Source organism: Carassius auratus, chromosome 16 (genome assembly GCF_003368295.1).
Source record: "Carassius auratus strain Wakin chromosome 16, ASM336829v1, whole genome shotgun sequence".
NCBI lineage: Eukaryota > Metazoa > Chordata > Actinopteri > Cypriniformes > Cyprinidae > Carassius > Carassius auratus.
In genome coordinates, this window is record NC_039258.1 from 17,448,556 (window position 1) to 17,461,023 (window position 12,468).

The 12,468-nt window shown below is 43.0% G+C and overlaps 1 protein-coding gene across 2 annotated transcripts; it reads left to right on the forward strand.

Annotated features, from left to right (window-relative positions):
• Positions 1-260: 260 nt before the first annotated feature.
• Positions 261-11,829, forward strand: LOC113116375 (solute carrier family 2, facilitated glucose transporter member 1-like). 2 transcript variants are annotated; one of them, XM_026284497.1, is made up of 12 exons: positions 261-433; positions 969-1,119; positions 7,930-8,031; positions 8,123-8,283; positions 8,376-8,616; positions 8,755-8,917; positions 9,018-9,205; positions 9,989-10,093; positions 10,224-10,325; positions 10,475-10,543; positions 10,660-10,863; positions 10,956-11,829. In XM_026284497.1, exons 2-12 carry the CDS (start codon positions 1,096-1,098, stop codon positions 11,184-11,186), a joined length of 1,590 nt encoding a protein of 529 aa, XP_026140282.1. In that variant the 5' UTR covers positions 261-433; positions 969-1,095; the 3' UTR covers positions 11,187-11,829. The 2 variants fall into 2 exon arrangements, with proteins under 2 accessions (XP_026140282.1, XP_026140283.1); XM_026284498.1 differs by having other exon boundaries at positions 284-433; positions 10,663-10,863.
• Positions 11,830-12,468: the final 639 nt, after the last annotated feature.

Consider the following 12,468-nt stretch of genomic DNA (forward strand, 5'->3'; position numbering starts at 1 on the left):
GAATTGTTTTATTTTACATATTCTTATGAATGTTTATTTGTTTTTGTACTTGTTGTGAGATGTATATGCTTGTACATTTTTTTTGTATAATTTCTGCACAATAAAAAAAAACAAAAAAAAAAACAGGCTATGCCTCAAAACCTCGTGAGTTGTCTCTCTAGGGGGCGTTTCTGACATCATTGGCACATTAAATGATGCTCACTAGTGTTTGGCCGCAGCGATCACTTCCAACGAAAGGATGTTACGCCAATGTCTTCAGACGGAGTTCTTGTTTAATCGTGTGACTCAGAGGTTACTGAAACAGGGGGAGCTCTGGAGTGACGACAAAACTGCAACGTGCTCATGTCTCACTCTACATAAAACCCACGAGCGCGAGAGTGTTTCATCACTTACCGGCGACTGCTTGATCGACACAGGAGCTCTGCAAACAAACGTAAATATAATTTTTATACATATATAAACGTACTATAATGGACTATAATTAGCCTTGGAATTATATTTTATGTAGTACTCGAATCAGCTTTTTTTCCCGCCATTAACAACTATTAGTAGCCTATTTAAAATGTAAAAAAAATGTTGCCTTAAAACTTTAAAATAATCCTGCAGTAAATTTAATTGTACTACTTTAAATTTCATTGCTAACTAATTAGAACTGCATGAAGTTGTTAACTAAATTGTATTTTCTTCACTGTTTAACTTTAGCCGTAATGATGCAGGATTTGGGCTTTGATGTCACAGGAAAAACACTTAGACTGAGTTTGAGTAATATGTAGGGTGGATCTTGGGCTGACAGAGATTCCTCATGTATTTGTCTTCCACATTTACTTTGCACATGGTGCTCTACTGTCATCTCAACTCAGCAGACATCCATTACAGGAAGCAGTTTTTTTTCCATTCATCTTTGTGAAGACATAAAAGGATTGTCTCATGCCTTATCATTACTGACATATTATTTTTACTCCATCTAGAAGCTTTTCCAAATACGGATTTGTTTTCCCTGAAAACATAAGTTTGGTCTCACTGCAAAAAGAGGAAGAACTGAACTGAAGACTTCTGTCTCAATCGCAATAACTGGCTTTCACAACAGAGAGTAGGATGGAGAAGATAAAGGACAGTAAGGTAGAGGCTTTTTTCCTCCGCTTTTTTCTAATCTTGTTTAAAGTTTAATTATTTTCTAAAAACTTTTTTGCTCTAAAGAAGCAAATTTATTTTCATGTGTTAAATAATATGCATTCATTGTTGCTATAGTGAATTACTCAATATTACTAAGTACTACTACAGTAAGTGCTAAATTGCAACTTAAATAATACAAATGTATTTTAATACATCACTTACAAGTTTCAAGAGAAATGACATTCAAATATTTTATAGTTTACCACAAATGCATGTCAGTAAATCTGACAATACACTTTAATCATATTTCAAACACAATAGAATCATGAAGTTACATATATAATCCTGCTTCTAAAAAAAAAGCACTCTAAAGTTGAGCTAATAACATTTAATATAGAATTAAACAATTGTTACGACCCGGCTCAAAGTCATAACATAAAGAGGACAACTGACAAGATGATTTCTAATAAAGAAATTGTAAGTTTATTTAAAATTAAACAAATAATGTCTAGGGTTCGAACAAGATAATTATAGTAAATATCAACACAAAATCAAATCAATAAACAGTTGGAAATGAGGTTGGTAGAGTTGTGGAAATAATATGGGAACACAAATTCAAGAACCCACTCTTCAAACAAAAATCACAAAACCCAAATGAGAGAGAGCTAGGCAAAATTTAGGAGCTCCTTAAATAGTTTGCCACAGGTGCAGCTGATTTTCATTGGAGCAATCCCGCCCACCAAAAAGGAGTCAGTCCTAGAACTCAAAAGATAAAAAGAAAACAGGGGCAGGGATGTAACAACAATACATACAAAAATTATCAATTGTTTTTTGGCAGTGGGTTCCTTTGGTTTCATAACATGTACCATAATTTGGGATATAGGTGTTACTATGATACCATATACAGGAAACGTCTCTAGGTTACGTATGTAACCCTAGTACCTCGAGGGAATGAGACGCTGCGTCGAAACGGTTTGGGGAACGCGTTTATCATGAGCGACTCTGAATATCATATCTAATCTGTCTTATAGAAGTGCGTGACGTCACGGGCTGGGTGACGTAAGCGACCAGGAAGCTATAAAGGCACGAGCCAGGGGGTATGGGGTGCCGGGGGTATGGCCTTGAGACCCAACGTCTCGTTCCCTCTAGGAACTAGGGTTACATACGTAACCTAGAGACGTTCCTCTTCAGGAACTCGAACTGCGTCGAAACGCTTTGGGGAACGAGTACCAACGCTGCCAGACTACCAAACCCCTGCCTAGTGTGTATCCGAAGAGCACAGCTTAGGACCAGAGCCGGATTATCCATAAGGGCACTTGGGCCAGTGCCCAGGGGCACCAACCATTCACAACAATTAGGGGGGAACCACATGATACAAGCTTTAAAAATATTTTTCAGAAATTGTTTTATTATTAACTTGAAATTATTAAAAGACCATAAATAACTTGTTTATGAACACTAACTTAACAATAATAATAATAATAAATTATAAATAAATAAATAGTACAACATGACCACTTCTCAGTCCCCCCCTTCCGTCCCTGTCAGAGTTGAGTTGGTCCACAACAAGTACGCGCAAATATGTAATTTTTTTAACAGGTACAGAAAATGAATCAAAATGGACAGACGTCAATTGAGTGCTTTTGCAAAAAGAAAGTTAAAGAAAGACAAGGACGCTAGACGTTTAGCTACAATTCAAAATGTTCCAGGGAGCAAAAGTTTTTTTTTAAACGAGTGAAGAATGAGCTCAGGACGACAATGACACAGAAGCGATTGACTGCACTCTTGCTTACTCTCCCTGTTTACCATTGAAGTTAAAGTTAAAACATTACCATCTACAGCCGCGAGAGGGCGCTCTATGCTGCTCAGTGCTCCTGTAGTCTACACTGAAGACATAGAGCGTCCTCTCGCAGCTGTAGACGGTAATGTTTTCTTTTGGTTCTTGGTTCTAAATAAATGCGACTTATAGTCCAGTGTGACTTATATGTTTTTTTCCTTGTCAGGACGTATTTTTGGACTGATGCGATTTATACTTAGGTGCGACTTATAGTCCGAAAAATACAGTAGTTGGACAAGTTAATAAATTACATTTGATTTGAGAAATCACCTTAATTATATCTGGGGAGTGGGGGGAGATTTGAGGTATAGTGTCCAGGGGCACCACACAGTCTTAATACGGCCCTGCTTAGAACGAGAGGACTGAAGTGCCTGGAGTGACTGGCATTTCTAAGCCATAGAATCTTGCAAAAGTAGAAGGCGTGGACCACCCTGCAGCTTTGCAGATGTCCAGCATGGTCGCACCTGCTAGAAAGGCCTTGGAGGCCGCCATACCCCATGTAGAGTGAGCCAAGGCTCCCGACAGCGGGGGACGACCAGAGGACTCAAAGTGGCGTTGATAGTCTCAACTATCCAATGACTCATAGTCTGCTTAAAAGCAGGAAAACCCCTCTTGGGGGGACCGCAGCATACAAGCAATTGGTCCATTTTTCTCCACAGGGTAGCTCTGTGGACGTATGCATCCAGCGTTCGAGCTGGACACACACAATTTAGCTTCTCTTGGTCGGGCTCCCGAAAGGGAGGAGGACAGAAGGCTTGCAGCACTACAGGTTGTGGTTTGATAGAGGGCACCTTAGGAACATATCCCGCTCGAGGGTACATGAACACTTTGTTCATGCCAGGTGCAAAATCAAGATAGGTAGGTGCCACTGAGAGGGCCTGTAAATCTACTTTCCTCAGAGAAGTAATGGCCAACAGAAAGGTGGTTTTAAGAGTCAGATGTCTGTCTGAGATATCTTGAATCGGTTTGAATGGAGATTTGCAAAGAGCCTCTAACACCACACCCAAGTCCCAGGGGGGAACACGGGACCGTACTGGAGGTATTAGCCTCAGTGCACCACGGAGGAAACATGTAACTAAGGGGTGTCTTCCCAAAGACTGGCCATCGAGAAGGGCGTGGTAGGCCTCAATGGCCGCCATGTAAACCTTCAGCGTGGAGTGGGTCAACCCTGCAGAGAGCCTGGCCTGTAGAAACACCAGAACTGTAACAACTGGGCAGTTTGCTGGGTTTAGCTGGAAGTCTCTGCACCATGAGGTGAAGAGTTTCCACCTTAGGGCATACAGGATTGGAGGAGGGTCTCAACAACCTCGGTTGAGAGACCAGCTGCTAATAGTTGTGCCCCCTCAGGGGCCACACCCACAGCTTCCACAACTCCGGGCGAGGGTGAATTATCGTGCCCTGGGTCTGTGAGAGTAGGTCTGTCCTGATCGGTATCTCCCATGGAGAGCCGTCGAGGAGCGAGACCAGGTCTGCGAACCATACTCGGCCTGGCCAGAACAGACAGACCCTGTCCCGGTGTACTCTCGCCAGAACTCCCGGGAGCAGAGCAATAGGGGGAAAGGCGTACAGACGAAGCCTCGGCCAGGTCTCTACCATAGCGTCCAGTCCCAGAGGAGCTGGATGAACTAGAGAGAACCTAAGGGGACATTGTTATGTCTCTTGAGTCGCAAAAAGGTCTACTTGAGCCCTGCCAAAAACTTTTCATATCTGCTTCACCACCTCGGGGTGAAGCCTCCTTTCCCCGGGCCTCGACAGTATTCCCCCTGCCATGACAGTATGTCTGCTCCCACATTTAGTTTCCCAGGAACATATACTGCTCTTAACGAGAGGAGTTTGCTCTGGGACCACACAAGGATCTGGTGTGCCAGCTTGTACAAGGGGCGCGAACGCAGACCTCCCTGGTGGTTTATGTAAGAGACCACCGATGTGTTGTCAGTGCGTACCAACACATGGTGACCCCTTAGGTGTGGGAGAAAGTGCTTCAGTGCACGATAAACTGCTAGCATTTCTAGACAATTGATATGCCTTGTCAGATGGCGACCACTCCACAGACCATGGGCAGGGTGGCCACTCATGACTGCACCCCAGCCAGTGAGGGATGCATCCGTCGCTAGCATTACACGGCGACAAGGAGCTACCAGCACCGGGCCCTGATTCAAGAACCAAGGTTTCCTCCACATGTCTAAGGCATGGAGGCAGTGCCGCGTTACCTTGATAGTTCGTAGTGGATTGCCCCTTGGGGAAAATCCCTTGGTCTTGAGCCACCACTGTAGGGGTCTCATGTACAGCAGGCCAAGAGGTATCACATTGGACGCAGCTGCAATCAGACCCAACAATCTTTGAAATTGTTTGACAGTGAGTGACTGGCCTTCTTTGACTCTCTCGACTGAGATGAGGATCAACTTGATACGAGCAGGGGACAATTGTGCCTGCATCGCGGTCGAATCCCATACTACGCCTAGATAGGTGCTTCTCTGAACCGGAGAAAGTACACTCTTCTTGGCGTTCAGTCTCAAACCCAGCTCCCCCATATGTGCGAGAACGACATCTCGATACCGAGCCGCAACCTGCTCTGACTGAGCTAAAATCAACCAATAGTTGAGAATGCGGATGCCCTGCATGCGCAGGGGAACCAGAGCCGCATCTACACATTTTGTGAAAGTGCGGGGTGAGAGTGCAAGGCCGAAGGGAAGTACTCGATATTGGTAGGCTTTGCCCCCGAAAGCGAACCTCAGAAACTTTTCCTTTGTTGTGGAAGGAAGGAAATGTGGAAGTATGCATCTTTGAGATATATTGTGACAGACCAGTCCTCGGACCTGATCTGACCTACAACATGCTTGATCGTGAGCATTTTGAACTTCAATCTCATAACTGAACAATTTAAGACCCTCAAGTCTATAATCAGACGCAACCCCCATCCTTCTTTGGAACTGTGAAATACCGGCTGTAGAACCCGGACTCCCTGTCTTGAGGAGGGACCACCTCGATGGCCTCCTTCTCTAATAGGGTTTTCACTTCCTGTTCCATAACCAGACCCTGCCTGGGGCTGACTATCGTCGGAATGACCCTGTTGAATATTGGCGGTGCAGAGTCGAACTGAATACGGTAGCTTTTTCTACTGTGTGCAGGACCCATTGAGATACATTTGGCAGTAGTTTCCACGCTGCTATATAATCTACTAAGGGAGTCAGTCTCTTGAGACTGACCGCTGGTGTAAGAGGCCCCCGCAGGGGCAGCGAGTGTCTCAGCCCCGCTACGCGCACGGGCGGAAAATACTGAGAACGATGCTCGCTGGGGACCGCTGCGCCCTGGAACACTGGCAGCGTTGGCAGACCGGCCCCCAGAGGGCGCTGAGGCGAGACAGGCACCGTGTAATGCGGTGTACGCCGCTCTACCCCAGTAGGGGCCGCCTTCTGCAGGCGTGACCGAAACTTGTCAGGACTTCTTAACCGAGGGCCTCACAGCCTGAAGTACGGCCCTCAGATCCGCCTTAGGCTGGGAAAACCCTGGTTCAGAGCGTTGTTTCAGCCTCCGGTCCCGATGCAGGGGGAGTGCGGGCGGCAATGCTCTGACTTTAGACTGAGAGGGCTGCACCCGCCCAGCAGCCCCTCCAGTATATATCATTTCTCATAGTGAGATAAATGTCATTATATTCCTCAGAATTTTATGCAAACAAACAATCAGACGAGTAAACACGGTCTGCCTTGTTGGTATAATTCATATCTAACTTCTCATAGTCAGATAGATACTGAATTTAATTCTTCAGAATTAATGCAGTTAACCAATCAGACGAGTAAAGACGGTCTGGTTTTGGTAAGATTTACATCAAAACTGAAAATGATGTAATACATGCGTTGCCTCGGCAACACATGAGCCACTTAGTCACACAAACAATATTAATCTCCTCGCAGATAAATAGTTGCAGCTGCGAGTTCACAGAGGGGGAAGGAACCACTGTGCATGCTTCCAAACCTCGAAAATGAACTCTAAATCTAGGGAATACAGGTGGAGATAGGCAGAGCCATCTTCGCCCTGTCCTTAGATATGCGAGAAGCACAGTCAGCCCCCCTTTTTTTTTCCAGAGAGCTGACTGCGTGAGCTGTGCTCCTCATTAATGCTGCTCATTATACAGTTATACAGGCATAATATGCTTGTGAAACTGATGCTTGTGTAACTGTTTGTCTGTGCAACTGATGTTTATGCAGCTTATGTTTGTGCAACTGCGAGCTCATCGACGGCCTCCGTTTCAATCTCCTTGGAGAAAAAAGGGTGGTGCGTCACGGCCGTCACTCAGGGGGAAGGACCGCAGCACTCGGGCTTCCGCACCCGGAGATCGGGCAGATCTGGCGGGTGAGGTAGGAGATAGGGACGTACTGTGTCCATACCCTCCAGCATATCTGGTGCAGGCGCCGCTCCACCTTGGCGAAAGCGGGACCGACACCACGAGGAACGCTGGCGAAGACTCCCCCTCGAGAGAGTCCTCCGGGATTAAAGCGTCCACACTGGCTTGTACCAGTGCAGGCAGTCGGCTCCCTCAAGAGCTGAAACAGCTTGCCTCGATCCCATGCAGACCGTGCACAGACCGTGTATTCCCACTCATGATGAACACACAATCTGAAACGCGATCTGGATTCACCTTTCAGATGTCTCGTCTTAGCTTGCTAAAGAATCTTTAGACTCAATTTAGCTGTTGAATTGAAGCAGAAAACAAGAATTAGAATTTTGAATGAGTGTGACCACTGTGTGACACGAGAGTGTATTTGTGTGCTAAAAATAATGATAAAAGTGAGAAAGACCCTGCTTTTCTTCATCTGTTTGGCTCTATTAGCCTTTAATGCAGGAGTTTTCCAAACTTTTCATGCCACTGACACCCCCAAACTGATGACAGACTCAGTTTTACCTTTTGTCTTATATTCATCTTTACTTTACTTATATTCATTTTCTGCATCTTACGGTATGTGTTCCTTCTTATTGTCCAGGGGAAGCAGGTGACATGGTGCCTCATGTTCTGTGTGTCCACGGCTGTCATCAGCTCCTTGCAGTTTGGCTACAACATAGGCGTCCTCAATGCACCCGATGAGGTAAGTGTTTCAAGTGAGTAGCATTTTAGAGTTCAAAAAATAACACCTTATTACTTCATCACTCATCGTCTGTCTCTCTGTTGATGATCAGAAAGTGCAGAACTTCATCAGAAATGTGACTCAGGAGCGCAGTGGAGAGCCAATGCATAAATCCACATTGACAAAAGTGTGGAGTTTAACGCTTTCCATTTTCAACGTTGGTGGCATGATCGGGTCTCTTAGTGTTGGCACACTAGTTGACAAACTAGGGAGGTGAGAAAATCACACACTTTCTTTAAACATAAAACCAATATAAATGGTTTGTTTAAAAAAAAATCCTTTATTCATCTCCCATCTTCTTACAGACGAAAATGCATGCTTCTGTCCAACATCCTGGCTCTGATTGGTGGAGGCCTGATGGGTTTATCCAGCATGTGCACCTCTTATGAACTGATAATAGTGGGCCGTCTGGTTATTGGTGCCTTCTGCGGCCTGTGTACAGGATTGACGCCCATGTATGTGGGTGAAATTGCTCCAACGGCACTTCGAGGGGCTTTTGGTACCCTTCACCAGCTCGGGGGGGTCATCGGCATCCTAATTGCACAGGTTAGATTATCCTATGTATTTATGCTAACAACAGATTAAAGGGATAGATCACTTAAAAAAAACTTTCGGTCATTATTTGCCAAATAAAAATAATATAATTTATTAATCAATGGGTAATTTTTCTGGATTTCATGGTAGATCTTAGGTCTGGAGTTATTGCTGGGATCTCAGTCTATGTGGCCATTGTTACTGGCTCTGACGGCGGTCCCTGCAGTGTTACAGTGTGTCATGCTGATCTTCTGCCCGGAGAGCCCTCGATACCTGCTGATCACTCTGAACCAGGAGGAGGAGGCACGCCAAGGTGAGTCTGCTGTGACTGCTAAAGAATGATAAAAGGAACTAAACTGTATTTACTCCTCTGGACTGACATTGTATGTCTTCCTCTCTTTTTTTGCTCTCAGTGCTGACACGTCTTCGTGGGCATTCAGATGTGGAGGATGACATTCGAGAGATGAAGGAAGAGGCCTTGAAGATGTCCATGGAGAAGAAGGTTTCTATTCCAGAGCTGTTCCGTAACTCCGCTTACAGACAGCCCATTATCATCGCCATAATCCTGCAGCTGTCCCAACAACTCTCTGGCATCAACCCTGTGAGTCTCACACTTCATGCAAAATGTCTCGCACCACGTATAAATCTGATGTTTGATTAACTCAGCATATTAAACATTTTTATAGCCAGCAGTGTCTTTTTTCCAGGTAAAAATATTGAAAATATCCATCAAACAAGATCCCATTCGGATAGAGCCACCAATAAAACCAAAGTCATTTGCACTATGTGCAATAAGGACTTTTTTTATATGGAATTAATGCCATCAAAGCAGTTCTAGCCTAAAATACACAACACCCTCTGGATTGTGTATTTGGTCCCACTTTATATTAGGTGGCCTTAACTACTATGTACTTATATAAAAAAATAAGTACAATGTACTTATTTTGTTCATATTGTATTGTAAAACACTTTTGCTGCTATTGAGGTGGGATAGGGGTAAGGTTAGGGAGAGGGTTGGAGGTAGGGGTAAGTTTAAGGTTTGGTTAAGGTGTAAAGTATGGGTCAACAGTTTAATTATAAATTTAATTACAGAAATTAAATACAGATGTAATTACATGTAGTAATGCATGTTTTAGCTGTCTCAGCTGAAAATATCTTGCTCTGACATATCTTAAAATATGTCTGTGTCATTTTTCAGTCTCAAGATGCACACCTGTAGCATTTTCTTCTAAATTAATACATTTTTATAAAAACTGCCTGAATATATTTTTTTTGAATTCTCAGTTTCTAAGGCTTCCTTGCATGTTTTCCCCCTCTTTGACTTAGAATATTGACATGATCAGTCCTAAATGTTGAACAGCTGTGTTTTCTGTCAATCTTTTAGGTAATGTATTACTCTACCAAGATCTTCAGATATGCAGGTATCACTGAGGCAGTCTATGCCACCATTGGAGTGGGTGCAGTCAACACTCTCTTCACCGTCATCTCTGTAAGTTTACACTGCTGAGCTAAAATCACCCTACTTATGTGAATTTTTATGCCCTTATGTCTTTTAAATACTTTTATGATGGTGCACTAAAAGACCTGTGTTTTGATTCTTCCACTGCTTTGCTCAAAAGCTCTTTCTGATGGAGCGGGCAGGAAGAAGAACACTTCATATGGTCGGACTAGCTGGAATGACTGTCTGTGCTCTGCTCATGACCATTTCTCTTGAAATTCTTGTGAGTTGTTGGATATCATTAAATAGCACTAAATGATAAACCACTAAAATCTTCCGAATTAGATGTCATCGATTTAACTATGGTTTATTTAAATGAAAAATACAGGGATTACATTTTTTCTAATTCTTTTTGTCTTTTCTGAACTTAAGAACCCTATTGGAGCAAAAGCAGGAAGTGGTGCTAACATGACTGCCATTCCCGAATCTGTATCTGCTGGGGTCAGTTTCTGATCTTACTAATGAACGCCGACTTACATCTTTGTTGGAAATCATTCACTGAAATGAACCATTTCTCTGTTTCTCTCTCCAAATGGTTCAATTTCCTATACCGCTAGCAGGCAACTTCCCCAATCAGCGTTCTGGCCATTCTGGCAGTGTTCGGGTTTGTGGCCAGTTTTGAGATGGGACCAGGACCAATCCCATGGTTCATAGTGGCGGAGTTATTCTCTCAAGGTCCACGCCCGGCAGCCATCGCTGTGGCGGGATGCTGCAACTGGACCACCAGCTTTTTTGTCACACTGTTTTTCCCAGAACTATTGGTGAGAACCTTGTCAAAGAAATTCATCAGTATCACATTTGTCTAGGATACAAGAACTAAACGCATTATATTGTGATATTGCTTACTTTTCAGGAACTGTTGCATGCGTACGTCTTTATCATATTCCTCATCCTCCTTATCATCTTCTTCGTGTTTACATACTTCCGTGTTCCCGAGACTAAAGGCAGAACGTTTGAAGACATTGCCAGTGGGTTTTCCAGTGCCGTCAACTACACATCCCCAGAGGGTGCCGTCACAATGCCAGTCTCCTCATCATCAAAGAAGTTTCAGATGACTGAAATGGCTGGTCAGGAGAAAAGCTGAGCAAACCTATAGAAAAAAACCTGTAACCCTCACAAGATTGGCACCTTAAATGAACAGATGCAGCTGAATGATGGATATTATTATAAACAAATAGCTAGATCAGTCAGATCAAGTACATCAGTGTTTTCACAAGTAAATCACAATGTTACACTGCAAGTCACATTTCTGTGATCAAACCATTGTGCTTTTTACTATTAGTGCCGAGGTAGCTTCAAAAACTTGATAGGGTTTAAAAATGTCTGAAAAGTTTGGAAACCACTGACATAGAGGTACTAAACAGTGTCATGCCAGTTACAAAGTCATTTTAGCAAAAAAGTGTTTATTACATGTGGTCGCTGGTGTGTATGTTTAGGACGTTAGACTTTGCCGTAATTGTACAGTAACTTACCGCAAAAAAGGCCGGTAAAATACCATTTACATTATTTACGGTAAACTACTGTAATATGCACTGCTTTGTGCACAGTACTTTACTGTTTACGCAAAAGCAGTAGTGCTACTGTAAATGAAAAAGACAGATTTCTATACATACAATTAAGTTATAATCATTGCCTTTGTCATTGTGTCCACAACTTGTATTACTCATAGGGCTATATGCATATTGTATTAATGTTTTAGGCCTATTAAAATGTCATATGATAATGTTTTATTGTTTTTTTCCGTCTTGTCCTGCAGATTGAAATCATAAAATCATTCTCATTTCACACACTGGATGTTAATTTTAATAGTAGCATTTTCTCCAATAAAAAACAACAATACTACTACTACTACTACTAATAATAATAATAATAATAAACGGAGCAGAAACAATAGGGTCCTCTCACCATCGGTGCTCGGGCCCTAATAATAATAGTAATCGACAACTGGTTCCCATACAGGCAAATTAGGCATTTTTTGTTTTATTTTTATGCCAGGTAAAAGAGCACAGGTGTGGTGATATTTAAATAACAACAACAGCAATAATAATAATAATAATAACTTTGCTTAGACCTCACAAATTTTAAATTGTTGCTCACGTGCAAAGCCCGCGCAACAACGTGGCAGAATGTAAACTGATGTTTGTGTGATGTGTCGAGTGCGTGCAAAACTGACGTCTCTCAGAGGGGATCGTTATACCTTAGGCTACGTTCACACCACAGGGCTTAATGCTCAGTTCCGATTTTATTTTTTAAATTAGATTTTTTTGCAAGGCCATTCACATTTCCAATTAAATGCGACCTTTTGTGATCTCCTGTGTGAATGTGAAATGACCCAGAAGTGACCCACATGCGCAGAAGAGAACTCA